The 19,650-nt window shown below is 22.8% G+C and overlaps 8 protein-coding genes across 8 annotated transcripts in view; 6 read left to right on the top strand and 2 right to left on the bottom strand. All coding sequences in view use genetic code 6, as the record gives it.

Moving 5' to 3' along the window:
- TTHERM_001359490 (transmembrane protein, putative) overlaps positions 1–202 on the bottom strand; it is a gene marked incomplete at both ends in the record, with an annotated part of 329 nt that extends 127 nt beyond the window's left edge. Inside the window, 2 exons of the mRNA XM_012798779.1 lie at positions 3–51; positions 180–202. Of these exons, the coding sequence (XP_012654233.1) occupies positions 3–51; positions 180–202 (72 nt within the window). The remainder of the gene's footprint in view (positions 1–2; positions 52–179) is intronic.
- A 940-nt stretch (positions 203–1,142) lies between these two features.
- TTHERM_01359480 (papain family cysteine protease) lies at positions 1,143–2,336 on the top strand (the record flags this gene model as incomplete). The annotated part of the gene is made up of 1 exon (XM_001020702.1): positions 1,143–2,336. The coding sequence occupies one exon, from the start codon at positions 1,143–1,145 to the stop codon at positions 2,334–2,336; it is 1,194 nt and encodes a 397-aa protein (XP_001020702.1).
- Positions 2,337–3,967: 1,631 nt separating this feature from the next.
- TTHERM_01359470 (papain family cysteine protease) lies at positions 3,968–5,158 on the top strand (the record flags this gene model as incomplete). Its single annotated transcript, XM_001020701.1, has 1 exon — positions 3,968–5,158. One exon carries the CDS (start codon positions 3,968–3,970, stop codon positions 5,156–5,158), a length of 1,191 nt encoding a protein of 396 aa, XP_001020701.1.
- A 1,142-nt stretch (positions 5,159–6,300) lies between these two features.
- TTHERM_001359457 (hypothetical protein) lies at positions 6,301–6,663 on the top strand (the record flags this gene model as incomplete). The annotated part of the gene is made up of 3 exons (XM_012798778.1): positions 6,301–6,359; positions 6,448–6,535; positions 6,616–6,663. 3 exons carry the CDS (start codon positions 6,301–6,303, stop codon positions 6,661–6,663), a joined length of 195 nt encoding a protein of 64 aa, XP_012654232.1.
- A 475-nt stretch (positions 6,664–7,138) lies between these two features.
- TTHERM_001359453 (hypothetical protein) lies at positions 7,139–7,400 on the top strand (the record flags this gene model as incomplete). Its single annotated transcript, XM_012798777.1, has 2 exons — positions 7,139–7,161; positions 7,211–7,400. The coding sequence occupies 2 exons, from the start codon at positions 7,139–7,141 to the stop codon at positions 7,398–7,400; spliced, it is 213 nt and encodes a 70-aa protein (XP_012654231.1).
- A 2,216-nt stretch (positions 7,401–9,616) lies between these two features.
- On the top strand, positions 9,617–10,468 carry TTHERM_01359450 (tetratricopeptide repeat protein; the record flags this gene model as incomplete). The annotated part of the gene is made up of 1 exon (XM_001020699.2): positions 9,617–10,468. One exon carries the CDS (start codon positions 9,617–9,619, stop codon positions 10,466–10,468), a length of 852 nt encoding a protein of 283 aa, XP_001020699.2.
- A 1,638-nt stretch (positions 10,469–12,106) lies between these two features.
- Positions 12,107–16,403, top strand: TTHERM_01359440 (phospholipid-translocating P-type ATPase, flippase family protein; the record flags this gene model as incomplete). Its single annotated transcript, XM_001020698.2, has 7 exons — positions 12,107–12,652; positions 12,768–13,108; positions 13,159–13,696; positions 13,751–14,214; positions 14,267–14,876; positions 14,930–15,372; positions 15,680–16,403. 7 exons carry the CDS (start codon positions 12,107–12,109, stop codon positions 16,401–16,403), a joined length of 3,666 nt encoding a protein of 1,221 aa, XP_001020698.2.
- A 1,149-nt stretch (positions 16,404–17,552) lies between these two features.
- TTHERM_01359430 (caspase recruitment domain protein, putative) lies at positions 17,553–19,575 on the bottom strand (the record flags this gene model as incomplete). The annotated part of the gene is made up of 10 exons (XM_001020697.2): positions 17,553–17,640; positions 17,719–17,790; positions 17,868–17,957; positions 18,080–18,169; positions 18,304–18,393; positions 18,516–18,605; positions 18,740–18,829; positions 18,952–19,041; positions 19,176–19,265; positions 19,388–19,575. The coding sequence occupies 10 exons, from the start codon at positions 19,573–19,575 to the stop codon at positions 17,553–17,555; spliced, it is 978 nt and encodes a 325-aa protein (XP_001020697.2).
- Positions 19,576–19,650: the final 75 nt, after the last annotated feature.

Genomic DNA, 19,650 nt, shown 5'->3' with positions numbered 1-19,650 from the left:
TTTATAATTGGAATGATAAATATGTAAGATTATTCATTACCTTTGCTTTGCCTTTAATTAATATCTGGAGTAAAATAATACAAATTGGTGAGGATTTATCAGATTATTAGGACTTGTTTGAAAAATATTAATTAAAATCTCTGTAACAATCACTAATCATTAAGAATCTAAATAATTACAAAAATGTAAACATAATTATCATTTTGAAATAAAATTCTTGTTTCTCATTTCTTGATTGTACAAAATATTTTAGTTACTTGTTAAAATTTCTGACTTTTCAAAGAATATTTTTAGGAATTTATTTTAATTTTATGTTTATTTTTTTTTTGTTGAAATTTGAGTTCATTGATTTTTTTTAGTTGAAATATGAGTTCATTAAAATCATTTATAATTCACTCTTTAAAAAAAATATTAAATTTTAATTTATATTTCTTTAGTAAGTTAAAATAATTTGTTTGCTTCTCTATTTTAACCAAAACAATTTGATGCTGCTTAAAATTTGTCATATTCTAAAATTAGCGCTATTAATTAATTAACAATTGAATGAATGGATATTTAATTTTTTAGATTGATTATTAAGACAGTAAGTAATTTGCTTTACTTTTATTTTCTTTTTATTTAAGTAAACATATTAATTAGATTTTGTCTAGTTGTGTTGCTTTTTAGACTCATTGCATTAAGTAAGTCTTGAAAAATTCTTTTTCAACAGTTATTCGTTTTTTCAAAAAGTAAACAATAAAACGTTTTCTTTTTAATTAAATGAAAGAGTCAACATTAAACTTTAAAGATTTTCTATTTTTCAAATATCGAAAAACTAAAAAAAATACAAATTATTCATTTATTAACTCTCCGAACTAGAGGGAGAAAAACAATAAAAAAATCCATATATCAGCTTACATAATAGAAAAGCTATTAATTATACAGAATATTATTTTGGAATTCAAGTGATTGAATAAAATTAAGCTAAATAAATAAAACCATGAATTATTTTTTTATAACAGAAGCAAATTTTGTAGCATATTTATAGCCTAAGTCAAATTAAAAATAAAATTCAATTACAATTTTATATTTATAAATAAAATATACTTCAACATAGATAATAATTATATCATTTAAAAAACCATAATAATTAAAATAAAACAATGATTCAAACACTTTTATTTGTTTCCATATTATCAACTTGCTGCTTTGCTCAGCTTGTAACCCATAATAATGACAATACTTCCTTGTCTTCAGTATAAATTAAAGATTTGCTTGATTTCAATAAATGGAAATATCAACATGGCAAAAAATACTTTAATGCTGATGAAGCAAATTTCCGTCAATTGATTTATCTAATGAACCTCTAGAAGTTCAACGAGCACAACAGTAACCCCAATAATACTTATAAAGTTGCCACCAATTAATTCTCTGACTTGAGCTAAGAAGAATTTGAATCTCTTATTTTGAACTCTGCGCTTATTAAAGAATCAAAAGCTAGAATCCTCTAAAATAAGGACTCAAATAACAATAGTAACCATACTTCCTCAAATACAAATAACAATAACAAAAATAATTCTACCAATACTAATAACAACAATAATAAAAATAACTCAACAAGTAGTTCAAATAGTACTAATACTATTAACAATAACAAAACAAATCCTAATCCCAATCCTCCTGTAAACCAATTAAAAGTTGTTCCTTAATCTGTTGATTGGAGAATTCAAGGAAAAGTCAGTCCTGTTAAAGATTAAGGTAGGTGTGGGTGTTGTTGGGCTTTTTCTGCAACAGCATTAGCGGAAAGTGTCAATTTGATGAGAAACAACACTCTTTAACAATACTCAGAGTAAGAATTAGTCGACTGTACAAACAATTAATATTAAGAGGACTATTCTAGCTTAGGATGTGGTGGTGGATGGGCTTATAATGCCCTTGTTTATATGCAAAGAAAAGGTATTTTTTTGGAAAGCCAATATCCTTATAAAGCTTAAAATGGTGTTTGCAATAACGCTACATCTGCATCAAGATAAAAGGCATTCTTTGCTAAAGATTAAATTATCATTGATACCTCTGTCAATATTACTAATTCTTTGTAATATGCTCTTAGCAAATAACCCGTCTCTGTTAAGGTTGACTCTAGATACTGGAATTCATATTCAAGTGGTGTATTCAGTAATTGCTTATCTGATGGCTGGTATGTTGACCATGTTGTTCTTCTAGTAGGCTACACTAAAGAAGGTAATTGGATTGTTAAGAATTCTTGGGGTACAAACTGGGGTCAAAGTGGTTACATCTATTTAGCTCCAGGTAACACTTGCAACCTTAGTGTCACTCCAGTAATTACATCTATTTGACTTAAAAATAAAATACATTTTAATTCCAAAGTACCATGAATAGGGTTTATATTATATAATATTGTGTTAATTAATTAAAAATAATTTTTTTTTTATCAATAATTTAAATAATGATTTTACTCTATTATCTTCTAATTTTAATGATATACTGTAAATGCTCATTAATTAAGGCGTATTTTAATTAAGGCATTTTTTTCTTAAATTTTTTATGGCACTTTTTTTTGGGCAAAAAAGATACTTAGGAATTGCCTTAATTAATGAGCATTTACAGTATATTAAATTTTATATTCTGCTATTTATAAAATCTATCATATTTTAAGTAAAATATATGTTACTACTCTCATTTTATGCTTTCGTACTTTTTATTAATTTAGACTAAGCAAAGATAATATTTTTCTAGTTAAAGAAAATGAAAATGTGGATACATTTTTCATAATTTTTATATTAATTAATTTAATACAATCAAATAAATATTTTCTACAAATTATAATAAGAAATAATCTATTTGGTAAATAAAATTTCGGTGGATATAATTTTTTAACGCAAGATAGCCATATATGTGTATGAAAGCGATTAGTTAAGATTAGGATTGATGATATTTTTAATTTCATAATTCCATTAGATTTAATGGATTAGGATATAATGCTTACAGAAAAATATTTGTGTTTATTTCTTATATTTTGAAAAATTGATGATATTTTATATATTAAAAGGAAAGTAAAATTAGTTGTGTATAATCTCAATTATTTGATTAACATTAATAATTCAGATATTCAATTTTGATTAGGATTTAATCAGTCTTGTAAAATTTACTTGAAATTTAATTAAAAGCTCTGTAACAATCAAATAGTGTCACCTTTAAAAAAAGACATACAGTTTTTATATATCAAATCATTTGAAAATGTTTAATTTTCAAAATTGTATAACTAAATAATTATTTTATTTCATTCAATTTATATTTAGCAATTTTACAGAAGCTAAATGAATCGCTTAATATTTAAATAAAGCCAATTGGTTTTTTTAAAGTAAATTGAATAATTTCTACATTTAAAAAATTAGATATTTAGAGTAACTTTTTAAAAATAAAATTAGTGTTAATAAATTAGCTTGAATTGTCAAAATAAGATAATTTTGGATTAAAGCAAAGTTGGGCCATCAAAATTTATATTATTTAATAATCATTACTTTAGAGCATCAAAGTCATATTCTTAATAATATTCTACTTTAAATATGATATATTTTTTTATAAAATTATAAATAGAAATCTAACTTTTCACTATAAATAGATGCCTTATTGTAAAACTTATCATTTATTCTGAATATTCCATCTTTCATTTTCTAAAAAACCTTAAAATTATATTAATTTTTTACTTTAAAATAAAGATTAATTAAAAAAATACAAAAATTAGCTTTTACAATAATGATTAAAGAATATGTAATTTTTTCAATTATTTCAAATGAAAAATTAGCATAAAAAAATATAAATTTGTGATTTCAAATGAAGGTATTTTTGCTATATTGCTCATCATATTTTATTTATAAGTAATTTTTTATTTTAAAAGCTAATTGTATAAATAAATAAAAATATAATCATTAAAATATTGAAAATATAACAACGATTAACAGCTAAAATGAAATTCTAAAATATCTTAATTGGTCTTTTGTTTTTATCTTCCTGCTTGGCTCAGCTCATATCTTAGAAACACTCTAACTCTAAATTATCATCAGTGCAAATCAAAGATTTACTCGATTTCAACTAATGGAAATACAATCATGGTAAAAATTACTTTAATGCTGATGAAGCTAATTTCCGTCAAGTGATTTATCTTTTGAATCTCTAGAAGTTCAATGAACATAACAGCAACCCAAATCACTCTTACAAAGTTGGTACAAATTAATTCTCAGATTTGAGCTAAGAAGAATTTGAGTCACTGATATTGAACCCATTTCTTTCTCAGGATTTCCATCACAGATTCCTGGATTCAAATAATGATAAAAATTTAAATAAAAATAGCAATCATACCTCCACAAATAACAATAATAACAACAGCAAGAACTAAAACAATACACATACTAAAAATAATACTCATACTGGAAATAGCAATAACAAAACTAATACTGTTCCTGTAAATCCTACAACCCCAACTGATCCTTTAAAAGTAGTTCCTTAAAGTGTTGACTGGAGACTACAAGGAAAAGTTAGTCCTGTAAAGAATTAGGGTTAGTGTGGTGCTTGCTGGGCTTTCTCAGCCACTGGTTTAGCTGAAAGTGTTAATTTAATGAGAAATAACACTCTTCAATAATATTCTGAATAAGAATTGATTGATTGTACTTACAAAATATATTCAACTAATTATTTTAATTAGGGTTGTGATGGCGGTTGGGCTGCTAATGGTATGAATTACATCTAATAGAAAGGTGTCTTTTCAGAAAGTGATTATCCTTACAGTGCTTCATTAGGAACTTGCAATAATGCTACATCAGCAACTAGATAAAAGGCATTCTTTGCTAAAGATAGTATCTACTTTTATACCTGGAATAGCAACAAAACTAACGAATTGTAATATGCTGTAAGTACTCAACCAATTTCAGTACAAGTTGATGCCACATTTTGGAATTCTTATTCAAGCGGTGTATTTAATAACTGTTCTACTGATAATTGGACAGTTAATCATGCTCCTCTTCTTGTAGGCTACACTAAAGAAGGAAACTGGATTGTCAAAAACTCGTGGGGAACTAATTGGGGTTAAAATGGTTACATTATTTTAGCTCCAGGTAATACCTGCAACATCACTAAAGCTCCCTTAGGTTCAACTATTTGAAATAAAATAATAATATATTAAATTAATTCTAATAAAAATATTACTTTTTATCAAAAATGTATTTCCATTAATAAATTTAATAAGAAGTTATAACTTAAAGCTTTCTAAAAAATTTTTAATTAATAAGACTTTATGCTAAATTTAATTGTAGCCTTTCTAAATAGCTATAAAACCTCTGATAATTTTATGAGTTATTTCATTATTTATGTATTAGTTTTATATAAAAATTTTGCAATGTTTAAATAGTTCTTCTTATTAATTTAAAACCTTATTAATAGATCCATATCAAAGTAAATTTTTTAGAATTGATAATCTAATAATAAAAATATTGGAATTTAAATTTAATAATTGTGAAAAATAATTTAAATTTTTTATCTTAAATCAAAGTCAAATTTTTTAGTATTTATTTTCATTTCGAATGGATCATTTAAGATACTTAACTAATAATAATCAGAAAATTTTATTGAAACAACTCAAAGAGGAGCATTAAAAAAATGAAGTTGGATAACCATAAAATTAAAAATTTAATGAAGAAAAGAAAAAAGATATCTCAAGAGAGGCAATTATTAAGAGAAAAGATGTTTAAGTTGCAAAGAAGCATAAAATATGTGAAGGATAAATTCGAAACTTTGTAAAACTTATTCCAAAAGAAGAAGCATTATAACTAAAATCAAACAAGAAGAAATATAATTAATTATCTTCCAAGGTTTTTGAATGTGGAGATTTAGTCTTTACTTTGGATAATTTCTCAAAGAGATAAAAGAAAATATGTTTGAGTAAAAAAAATATTTGTCATAAAGCCAAATTATTATTTGAAGAATGATGCAAAACTGAGCAGTAGATTGAATAAAAAATAACTTTTACTGCTTTTAATGGATGGTTTAGTGTCTAAAAAAATCGTTGAAAATTATCACATAGGCAGAGTAATCATTTTATCTCAAATCTAAGTAATGCAATTAATTTTTGATAAAATAAAACAATATTTTACTGAATTAAGATATTTTAGGAAAAAAATGCTTGAATGGAGATAAAATCACTTGTTTTTGTGAATATTGATGAAGATCTTTTGTATTAACTTTGACATGAGGTAAATCTATATTTGAATTTAAAGGCAAGAAAAATATAGAAACAGTTTAAAGTAAATGAAGGAACACATATTCGAGTTACCCTTGTGCTAGGGGCGGATTACCAGTTTTTTTAGGTAAATTTATTCAACTATTGTTTATTTTTAAATCTAAATCACCAAAGAAACTTTATAATAAATATTAAGAGTATGTAATTATAATTAGTAATTAAAATGGATCGTAAACTGCAGATTTTTACAGAAATTATCTATAAGCAACTATGTTAAATATGAAATTGGAAACTGATTAGTAAGTAATTAGTCTTAATACATGATTAGTTTATAGGACATAATAACATTATGTTATCGTCTATTTTAACATAACATAAACTAGAATAGCTTATCCTTCGGCAGGATCAACGAAATTAATTTAGCCTATTGATACAAATATAAAAAAGAAATTAAAATCTAAAATATAAGAATTTTAAAATAGTTTTATCAAAGATAAGCTAACAATGAAGAAAATAAAGTTATTTTAACTCCAAAATATGATAATATATTAAATTGGGTTTTGTTAAGTTTAGAGGAATTTACATAAGAAAATATTAAAAGCTCATTTAAATATTGTGGTATAAGCAATAATTTGAAAATAATATTATCAACCCTAAATATTATTTATTAAAATTAATGCAAAAAGGAAATACAGGAGTTTATCCTATAACTATTAATTTCCAAGTAATCTAATGATGATACATTATATATAGGAGAAGATAGATGGTCTTAGAAAAACATTTATAAGATTAAGGAGAATTTACATTAGAATTCTAAGAAAAACCAATAAATGTGCTATAATAAAGATTTACTGATAATTTTGATGTAAATCAAGAAGTACCTATAAGAGTTAAAAGGCATACAAAATGTTGAATTTATAAAATTAAAAGTAAAAAATTATTCATTTTATCTAATTATAATTCTTTCATATACTTAAGTAACATAGAACTAGAAGAAAATGAAGATAGTTAAGACTTATCAGAATACTATGTAGAAGAGCATGCAGTTGAGAGCGAAGAAGATGATAATGGCACTAATGGCCAAAATGAATTCTTTGGCATAACGAATCCAAAAAAACTAATAATCTAAAAATCGATAGCAAGCCTGAATAAGCAAACAAAACTATGATTCACAGTGACTTTATAGGTGATATTCAATCCTTTTTTTTAGATCAAAATACATATACAAAAAAGAAAAAAGAAAGAAAGAATTATCCACGCCTAAGCCTTTAAAAGTAACAGGAGATTAAAACTAACAAAAAATTATTAATTTCTTTTCTAAAATTAATTGGTAATTTACTATTTTATGTTTTATGTATGTAATAATTTACTTTAAAATACATAAAACTAATATTTTATTAATTTATTCAACATTTTTCACTTACCTTATTTCTAGAAACCTTACGAATTTGACTAAAAGCTTAAAAAGTATAAATGAATGAATAACTTAAAGCTTAATCATAAATTCTTGTTTTACGAGATACGAAGTACAAGGAAAAAAGGTAAATAAATATTTTAATTTTTTAAGTTTTAAATATATATACTGTAAATGCTCATTAATTAAGGCATTCCCTAAGTATCTTTTTAGCCCAAAAAAAAGTTTTTTTAGTTCAATATGTTGGCTAAAAATTAATCTTGGTTCCTTGAGTGTTGAATTTAGAAAGAGTTTACTGTATATACTTGAAATGCTATATAAATAAGATTAATATATATAGATTTAATAAATTTATTGATATTCTTTATTATTTTAAGAATTAAAATTAATTTCATGATCCTATTTTTACCCTAATTATTAATTAATCAATAAAATAGTAATTTATTGATAATTAATGAAACCAACTTATTTAATATATATTTCTTGTATGTTTTATAATATAGATTATGAGAATATTTAATTATAAATAAAATAAATATTAAAAAATTGTATAATTTTTATTGTCTAATATATATCAATAAAAGTAAAAGAATGTTGTAAAAAATTAAAAATTTTTAATTTAATATTTAATTATATAACAAGCAAACTAATTTTTAAAAATTAGCTAAATATTCGCTCATAATATAATAGTTTTTGAAATTAATCTCTTTAAATTCAGCATCATAATTAAAAATTTTGATTTGCATGTTAATTCTATATAAAGCCATAAATAAAAATCTATTTTTGACATATTTAGCATCATAACTTAAATATTATTACTTACCCCTAACTAACTAAATTAGTCCATAAGGTAATAAAAATTTCATTTTTACTTATAAAATATTAAAAATATATTAATTTAATTATTTTTCAATTTGAAAAAACTTTTGCAGATAGATAAATAATAGTGCAAGTTCTAGCAAGAATTATTGTAAATAATATTTTTAGAAGTAAAATTGAAATAAATAATATTATAAGAACTAAATTTATTATTCTAGTTCATGATTATAAACAATAATAATTTCTTCTCATAGATGTATTACAATTATTGAATTATTTCTGTTAAATTATACAACACTTTAGTTATCTAACTTAAGATAATACAAAGTAAATTTATAATATTATATTTTAACATCATTTAGAATGTACCTTAAATTAGAGTTTTTAATAAAATTATTTCACCATAATTATAATTTATTAAAATAAATACCGTCAGTGCTCTTGAATAAGAGAATTTCTAATTAAGATTAAAATTTTTTAAAAATAATTATATACCATACTTTGGTACAAAATACCGTATCGACACGGTAAGAGATTTAGAGGTTATACTGTAATTAAATAATATTTTTGATTTTATTTTCTTTTTTAATGTTTTCTAGAAATTATAGAAAAGAAATATTAGGCTCTGGTTAGGTTCTTATTGGAAATAAATTACAGCTTTTAAATTTAATAAAAGAATATAAAAATAATATCTAAATAAAATATAGAAAGATATTTATTAAAAACTCTCTGTTATGTAGAAAAATGTTTAATAAACTAATAATGTGATTTAAATCAATAAATATAATCAATACTATATAAAAATTAGGTAAATAATAAAATATTTAAATAAATAAATAAAAGTATGATTAGAAAAGTACATAGTTTATTTAAGTAAATCAAAATTTAACAATTAAATGTTTAGAAATTTAGTATGAATAAAAAATATTTTTTTTGCTAAAAACCAATAAGAAATAAACTTATTTAAGAGTTAATGAATCAATTAGAATCAGATCCTCTAGATAGTGTTTCATCATATTTAAATTAAGCTTTAATTTTTAAGTTAAATGAATAGATTGAAGAGTCAAAATAATGCTACATAAAGGTTCTGCAAATTTAACCTGAATGTTTTGAAGCTAATAGTTTTTTGGGGGATTTATCATTAATAAAATATGCTTGAAGAAGCAAGTTAATTCTACTTAAAGGCTTTGCAAATCGAACCTAAAAACCATGAAATTTATGGTTAGTTAGGGAGAGTTTATGAGAGTTTGAATAATTTAGAACAAGCAAGACAGTGTTATCTAAATGCTATAAATTTAAATAAATTTGGACCTTCTGTTTATTATAATGATTTAGCTACAGTATATTTTAAGATGAATATGCTGAAGGAAGCAAAAGCAAGCTACTTAAAAGCTTTGGAAATTTTCCCTGAATAACCTTATTGTTACAACGGCTTAGGACTAGTTTATTAGTAGTTAAGTATGCTAAAGCAATCAAAAGAATGCTTTTAGAAGGCCTTAGAAATTTACCCAAATTATGTTAGCGCTTATATTAATTTAGGTAATTTATTTTATTAGTAAAACTTGCTAACAGAAGCGAAATAATAGTTTGAAAAGGCTCTTTAACTTGATCCTTTAGATTATAAATGTCTTTACAATTTAGGAAATATTTACATTGATATGTAAATGTTGGAAGATGCAAAATAATATTTCTTGAAAGCGTTGGAAATCAATCCTTAATATGTTAATGGCCATAATAATTTAGGCTTAGTTTATATAGACATGAAAATGTTTTAATAAGCAAAATAATGCTTTTTGAAGGCTTTAGAAATAGATCCCACTTCTTACAAATCTTATGCTTACTTAGCAGAACTTTACGCTCACTAAGAGATGCTAGAAGAGGCCTAATAATGTTTTTTAAAAGCTTTGTAAATTAATCCTCAAAGTTCTTTCATTAAGAATAATTTAAAGATGATAGAAATTTAAATTGCTTTAAAAAAAGAGACAAATAAATTAGATTGTTGAAAAACAAGCAATCTAGCAAGCAAATAAACATATTAACAAAACTAAGTAAATGTTAAAATAAATCAATTTATTTATTTACTATTTGTATTTAGTTGAACTTCAATATTTATTTATCTTAGTAATATTATATATTAATATTTTTTATGAATATATTTTATAATATTTGTATGTAAAAAATTAAAAGGAGTGAAAATTCTAAAATTTTTTATTAGATTATATAATTATAATAAGTGTTTTGATCAAAATCTAAATAAATTTCAAATTTTATTAATAAATAATTTTATTTTTTATTTGGCTCTTTAGATAATTTTAATTATTCTATTAGTAAAATATTGATGAATAAAAAACAGCAAGAATAGGAAAAGCCATAGAATATAAAATGTTATTGAACTCCCAGTAATTATTCTGGTAAAAAATAAAATAATTTTCATTCTAAAAATTAACATCATAGAAGATAATCTGAATAAAGTATTAATTTTATTAAAAATATAATTGATATTCTAAATTGAATTGATATTTAATAGTACAACTGGTATGTATACCGATACATGATGAATGAATCCCATACTGATCAAACATTTAAGTTGTATTACATATGTATCAATTTATGATAGAATTACGATTTTGATGAAGAAATGAAATATCTAACTATTTTGAAAAAAGCTAATTTACTAATTTGAATACCTATATTTATTTATTTATTTATTTATTAAAATTCTGCTTGGATTGTTGGCATAATAAGTAAAAATATAAAAAAAATAGATTATTTGTAAATATATTAATTTCTTTCTGCATTGAAAATTTAAGAAATATAATTAATATCCATTCTAAATTGAATTGATATTTAATATTTCAACTTTTATTTACCGATACATGATGTAAATGCTTTCTATAGTGATCAAATATTTAAGTTAAATTACATATGTATCAATTTATGATAGAATTGTGATTTTGATGAAGAAATTAAATATCTACTTATTTTGAAATATTATGAAAGATAGCGAATTTACAAATTTTAATACCTATATTTATTTATTAAAACTCTGCTTGGATTCTTGGCATAATAAGTAAAAATTAAAAAAATAGATTATTTGTAATAATATTTATTTTTGCATTGAAAATTAAGAAAGTGTCAAAGAGATTCTTTGGTGGTTGAAGTTAAGGATAGTACTAATATATCAATTAATTTATACCAAAAGATTTATTTTTAAATAAGTAACAATTATCAATGCTTTTTTGTTACAAAAACAATTTAGAACTCTTTAGAAAATAAAAAAAAGATTTATTTTATTTATTGCTTTTATTTATAAGTAAACTAAGTTAGAATAGAATTTACTTTAGGTTAATACAATAAAACTAAAAAACATAATTTAATCATAAATTCAATGTAAATTGTTTGGTAGTCTTTTTATCAATTTAGAAAGTTAAATTTTAGAAATTACATTTAGGAGAAAGGCATTTTATCAAATAATGAATAATGAAATGAGTTGTAAGCGTAAAAGTGAAATATACTCAATTTTTATTATTAGTTTTCAATCAATAGATTAAGTTTATTGTTTTAAAGCAAATTTTAAAGACAATTATTGATTAGTTCTTTGAACTTAACTAAATTTAGTATACTTAAAAATATTCAGTCATATGTAGATTTATTAAGTCGATAAGGTAAATAAGATCCAAAATTCTTATGAGAATGCAATAGAAAAGCCATATCTATACTGCTTTAAAAAGAAAGTAGCAAGAAAGTAGGAACTTAGGTCAGTTTACGCAGGAATACCTGATAATTAGGTTTGCAATAATAGGATTTAGACATCAAAATACAATTATTTAACCTTCATTCCTAAGAATTTACTAGTTTAGTTTAGCAAACTCGCAAATATATACTTTATTATTATTGGTATTTGTCAAATCATACCTTAAATTACTACTACTGATGGAAAGCCTCTCGTTTATACTCCTTTAGGCATAATTATTTTTATAAGTATGGTAAAGGATTTTATCGAAGATAGAAAAAGGAGAAAACAAGATGAATATGAAAATAAATCTTTAACAAACAGGTTTAATGCTTCGTCCGGGGAATTTGAAAAAGTAGCATGGGAAGAACTTACAATTGGCGATATTATTAAAGTTGACTTAAATGAGCGATTTCCTGCTGACATTTTGATTCTTTCTACTACTAATCAATATGTAAATTAGTGTATCTATTAATATAAAAATTTAAAGGAAAATACATTGATTTTTTATATGCAAAATTATATAAAATATTTATGACTCATAAATGAGTTTTTTTTCATTTTTTAAGGGAAATTGTTATGTTGAGACCAAAAATTTAGATGGAGAAACAAATTTAAAGCTGAGACAGAGTTGTGCATCTCTCATTTTTACTGATGAAAATGCTGTTAAGAATGTAAACAATATTGGGAGATTTTAATTTTAATATGAAGACCCAAATTATCGCATACACAGTTTCAATGGAATAATGATGGATGAACAAGAGAAAGATCCTTCAAAAAGCAAATATCCTCTTTCTTTGTAAAATATATGCTTGAGAGGATGCACTCTTAAACGTACTCACTCGATTACAGCTGTTGTTATATATTCTGGACACGATTGCAAGTCTTTGAAATATGCCTAAAGAGGACAGTAAATATCTAAATTATTTAGAACTATTTCAAACATTTAATTTATTCAAGCTATAAATTTGGCACAGTTGAAAAGATGATGAACAAAATGGTTTTTTATATTTTCTTGATCCTTATATTAATAAGCATATTCTGTGCTGCTTATTATGTGATTTGGTATAGCTACAAAAAAGACGAACTTACTTACCTTCATATAGGAGAACATGACATTGAGTCTTACCCTGCAGGAGATTTCTTTCTCAGAATTCCAATGTGGGTTTTACTCCTAAGTAACTTTGTTCCCATATCGCTTCTAGTAACTCTTGAAATTGTGAAGTATCTCCAAGGATAGCTGTTAACAAGAGACAAAAATTTTGTAAATAAATTAAGTGACGAACTAGTAGAAGTAAATAGTAGTAATTTGATAGATTAGCTTGGACAAGTCAGGTACATCCTCACTGATAAAACAGGTACGTTGACTGGAAATGTTATGAAATTCAAAGCATTATCTGTCAATAGCAACTCTTACGAGCATACTGCATATGACGATAATGGAATTCTTAATAGTACAAAGTTGCTTGAGTAATTAAAGGATTCATCAGAAAATCAAGTAATTAATTAATTAATTTTATATGAAATTTATAACTTAAAATATTGAAATTAGCTTGAATATGAAGCTCTTCTATGCATGAATTTATGCCATGAATTGATGATCGAGTTCGTTGATGGTAAAAAACTCTATCTAGGAACAAGCCCTGATGAAGAATGCATTATGGAATTTTGCTTAAATACAGGAATATATTTAGATAGTATTGATGAACATAAAGTTATGACTATTATAGATTCTATCAATGGAAGAACCATACAATTTAAGCTTATTGCTATTCATGAGTATCGCTCAGAGTTAAGGAAAATGTCAGTTCTAGTGTAGAATCTATAGACAAAGCAATATAAAATATATTAAAAAGGAGCTATGAATACAATTTTCGACATTTGTTCAGAAGATTAATCTTTTAAAAAGGTGAAAGTTGAGGAGCATCTTAATGATTACGCAAACAACATGCTCAGAACTCTTTGTCTTTCTTATAAAAACCTAACTGAAAAAGAAGTTTCTGATTTTTTGCAAAAGTAATTTGAAAAATATTTTATTTGATTTAAAATGAGATTTTATTTTTGAAAGGAAAAATGAAGAACTAAGTAAAGGAAACCTAAATATCTAAGATATAAATGATTAAGTTTTTTCTTTAATTGAAAAAAATCACATTTTGATTGGTGGAACTGGTGTGAATGATGAATTCGCTGACCAAGTAGTTTCAACACTTGCTAATCTAAAGAAAGCAGGAATAAAAATCTGGATGATCACTGGAGACAAAAAAGAAACAGCGCTTAGCATTGGAATAAAATCCAACATAGTAGAAAAAGATGGTGACTTACAAGTAATTGAAGAAGGAGTTGAAAATGGGTAAAATGATAATTTTACTATTGAGTAGCTTAAAAAATATAAAAAATAATTGTAAGATTAAAAAAAACTCAGCATTGGTATTTCTGGATTAACTTATCATAATATCCACATTTCATAGAATGCAGAGCTTATTGAAAACTTCAATTTTGTCATGAAAAATGCTGATTCAGTGATAGCCTTCCATTTCACTCCTATTCAGAAAAAGCAATTAGTTGATTTAGTCCATTAAATAAGTCCAGGATAGTGCGTTCTATCGATTGGCGATGGTGCTAATGACATCAATATGATCTAAGCAGCTAACGTAGGAATAGGAATTCGTGGTAAAGAGGTAAAGTAATTTGCATGTAATCTTTTAACTAACTATTTTCACTTATGAAAAAGGGAAGAGAAGCAGCTAAGGCTTCTGATTTCTCTCTCGCAGAATTCAAACATTTAAATAGATTATTGCTATACACTGGCTAAGAAGCTTACAGAAAAAATAGTTACCTAATATTCTTTAACTTTTATAAAAATTAAGCTTGGAATTTAGTTTACTTTTGGTTTAATTTTTATGCTGGTTAGAGTGCCCAATATGTTTATGATTAGTGGATGACATAATTTTTTAATTTGTTCTATGTCTCTCTTCCTATTATATTATATGCTCTTTTCGATGAAATGCATCCTTCAAACGAGTTCTTTTAACCAATCTAAACAAGAAAGAATGTTTTAGAGTCAAGGCCCCAAGATTACAAACACCTTACTAACAACCTTATCTTTCAACAAAAAAACTTTTGGAGTTGGTTTTTCTACGGTTCCTTGCATTCCCTCATAATTATGTTTCTATCGTAAAAATTTTTATCTTTATTTATTTATTATTGATTTTAAATAATTTTTATTTAAACAAATAAATTAATTTTTCCATTTAATTCAATTAAAGCTATAAACTGCCATATTTTTTTAAAAGCCAAGTGATATAAATATTTTTATTCAAAATAATCTACTCTAATCTTTATTTCTTTTATGGTAGCTTAATTAAAAAAATAACATTTATGAAAAAAAATATAAAATTTATGAAATTTTTTGCAATTATTTAAAATAAATAAAAAATAAAATAATTTAAAGTATATTTAAAAAATGTTAATAATTAATTAGATTTTTAAGTGTTGGTGAATTCTCTGATAAAAATGGTAAATAAACAAACTTATTTTACTAAGGTATGCTAGCTTATACTTGTTGTGTTATTTTAGGAAACCTAAAAGTTTAGTAATTACATAGAACACATCACTTTGTTACTTTGTTTTTTATTTATGGTAGCATTGGTTTTTATTTTATGAATCTCTACATAGCAAATAAAATAACTACCTTAGATTGTTATGGAGTTATAAATGGCTTATTCCGTTAAGCAAATACATATTTTGCAATAATGATTATGATTATGATAACTTATGGAATTGATTCTGCGTATGAAATATTTAATAAATCAAGAAATAATGCAGATTAGCAATAAAACACCTAATTTTCTCTACAGATGCAAGTCTATCAAGGTTAGAAAGAAAACAATATAATTGTTTATGATAAATCATCATAATAAGGTTCAGATTAAAATTGCATAGAAGAAAAAGCTAAAAAAGACTATGATAGCTCTTCTGCAGGAGATATTAACAAAAATCTTCTAATTTATCCATTAAAAGTTTAAATAAAAGATAATATACTACATGATAATTTAGCTGGAAGTAATTATTAATTAGAAGAAGACTAACCCTATGATAACGAAGTATCTAACAAAAATAAGAAAAAATAAGTATTATCTTAGGCTCCCTTATAAAACAAGTAGGCTTCTCCATCTTTGTTAATTTAAAAAGCTGATAAAAAATGAATTAATTTATTGAATTTTTTATAAAACATCCATATTATATTTGTTACTCATAAATATATTTTTTATTTTAATTTATAAATTTTAGGTACTACTTTGTTTAATTAAAGATATTTTATATTTAGTTTTTTATTTAATTTCTATATTTTATTCATTGATTTATTTAATTTTCATTTCGAATTTTTAAAATAAAATAGAAGAAAAATGCATTTTTTTTTGCAGATAAATCAATATAAAATTAGAATTAAATAACTTTACATAGAAATATATTTATTTATTTAAATAATTTTTAAAAATATTTTTATAAAAAAACACAAATTTCCTATTCAAAACAATTTAATACTCTAAAATATTCTACAACTTTTATTTAAAATTATATTTGCAGAAAATTTGTAAAGTTAAAAAATTAGTGATCAATCAAATATTGGCTTTGGCTGATTTTATTTGCTTAAACTGAGATAGTTTTTATACAGAATTTTGCAGAATATTTTTATTTTAATAATAAATTTTCAATTTTATGCATACTAAATAACTTAAGAAAAAATTCAAATTTTAACAATACTTTTAATAAAATACAATAAATAATCTAATTTAAGAGATTGATTCAAATTAAGAAAATAATTTTCTATAATTGTCAACTATTTATTATAGCAATTTGTTATTTTAAAAATGCTTGACTGCTGATAATTATTTAGTTATTAAGCAAATAATTTTTATTAATAAGAAAAATAAAATTTATTTTAATTTAAATTATAGAATTAATAATAAATAGTAAATAACAAAAATTAATGATAATTTATTTAGATTTTAAATAAATAGTGTTTGCATGAATTCAAAAAAGTTGATACTTGCAAATTGTAAAATATAATTAATTGAAGATACTTAAAGGTTAAAAAAGTAAATTAATACAGTTTTTATTTTGCAAATGGTTAATATAGTAGATACAAAAGAAAGATTTTTCCTAAAAAGCATATATTATTTTAAAGATTTTATTAAATGATAATTAAATTTTGATATTCAATAAATTATTTTTTATGAAATGAAATTAAAGATTAAAATATATACTCATTATACAACTTTTATATTTAATCTTTAATGTTTAAAAAATATGTAATGTTAATAAATTAATATTTAATTATTTATTTTAGTAATTCAATTTTCATCTACAATTAATTTTACTAATCTTTTTATTTTTAAAGCTTATCTTTTGATTTCTCTTTATTTTTTTTCAGTACCTTATCTTTTTTCAAACATAAATTTAATTTTTAGATAATCAAAAATTTATATCTAATATTTTCTAATAAAAAAAAGTAGTTACCTAAAAAGTTTTAATAACTTTATGTTTTTACAGTTGATGATTTCACTTGATTTTAGAAATTTCTCATCATTGCTAAAAAAAAAGATATTTTAATTAACATCTGAAAATTTTTAATTTAATTTTTTTTAAAAATAATAAATGAAATTTACTCTGAGATTAAACTTAAATTTGTAAGCTAAGAGCATTTACTTAAGCATAATCCAATATTTTATGCTCCTCTATCACCAATTTGAGATTTCCTTTTCAAACAAAATAGATCAATTTATTCACTATTTAAATTTGATTTGACATTTAAATCGAAATAAAAAAAGTAATTCGAACTTTTTAAATTATCGATAAATTAATCTAAAATTAATGTTACCAAATTTAAAATTCGAGATTAGTAAGGAACTTGCAGTTACCAAGTGCTGTACCAATAGTAGACGCTCCATCATCCCCAATTTAATTTTAGCTTTTATAAATGAAAATCACGTTTAATTAAAGTTAAAGGCATATATTTTATAAATTTTAAGCTTATTTAATTTAGTTTGAATAAAAAAGTTTTTTCATAATTTTATTCAAAAATTATAAATGAGATAAATTTACCCTATCCCAAATTCTAAATTTGTTAATTGAGTGCAGTTACTCAAACCTAATCCAATATTTTATGCTCCTCTATCACCAATTTGATTTTTCCTTTTCAAACAAAATAGATCAATTTATTCACTATTTAAATTTGATTTGACATTTAAATCAAAATAAAAAAAGTAATTCGAACTTTTTAAATTATCGATAAATTAATTTTAAATTAATGTTACCAAATTTAAAAGTTGAGATTAGTAAGGAACTTGCAGTTACCAAGTGCTGTACCAATAGTAGAAGCTCCATCATCCCCAATTTAATTTTAGCTTTTATAAATGAAAATCACGTTTAATTAAAGTTAAAGTCATATATTTTATAAATTTTAAGCTTAATTAATTTAGTTTGAATAAAAAAGTTTTTTCATAATTTTATTCAAAAATTATAAATGAGATAAATTTACCTTATCCCAAATTTTAAATTTGTTAATTGAGTGCAGTTACTCAAACCTAATCCAATATTTTATGCTCCTCTATCACCAATTTGATTTTTCCTTTTCAAACAAAATAGATCAATTTATTCACTATTTAAATTTGATTTGACATTTAAATCAAAATAAAAAAAGTAATTCGAACTTTTTAAATTATCGATAAATTAATTTTAAATTAATGTTACTAAATATCAAAATCGAGATTAGTAAGGAACTTGCACTTACCAAGTGCTGTACCAATAGTAGAGGCTCCATAATTCCCAATTTAATTTTCGCTTTTATAAATGAAAATCACGTTTAATTAAAGTTAAAGGCATATATTTTATAAATTTTAAGCTTATTTAATTTAGTTTGAATAAAAAAGTTTTTTCATAATTTTATTCAAAAATTATAAATGAGATAAATTTACCTTATCACAAATTTTAAATTTGTAAGCTAAGTGCAGTTACTTAAACCTAATCCAATATTTTATGCTCCTCTATCACCAATTTGATTTTCCCTTTTCAAACAAAATAGATCAATTTATTCACTATTTAAATTTGATTTGACATTTAAATCAAAATAAAAAAAGTAATTCGAACTTTTTAAATTATATATAAATTAATTTTAAATTAATGTTACTAAATATCAAAAACGAGATTAGTAAGGAACTTGCAGTTACCAAGTGCTGTACCAATAGTAGAAGCTCCATCATCCCCAATTTAATTTTAGCTTTTATAAATGAAAATCACGTTTAATTAAAGTTAAAGGCATATATTTTATAAATTTTAAGCTTATTTAATTTAGTTTGAATAAAAAAGTTTTTTCATAATTTTATTCAAAAATTATAAATGAGATAAATTTACCCTATCCCAAATTCTAAATTTGTTAATTGAGTGCAGTAC

This window comes from Tetrahymena thermophila (assembly GCF_000189635.1).
Source record: "Tetrahymena thermophila SB210 genomic scaffold scf_8254558, whole genome shotgun sequence".
NCBI lineage: Eukaryota > Ciliophora > Oligohymenophorea > Hymenostomatida > Tetrahymenidae > Tetrahymena > Tetrahymena thermophila.
Note: the sequence above shows the minus strand (reverse complement) of the source record. Positions and strands in the feature narration are given on the sequence as shown.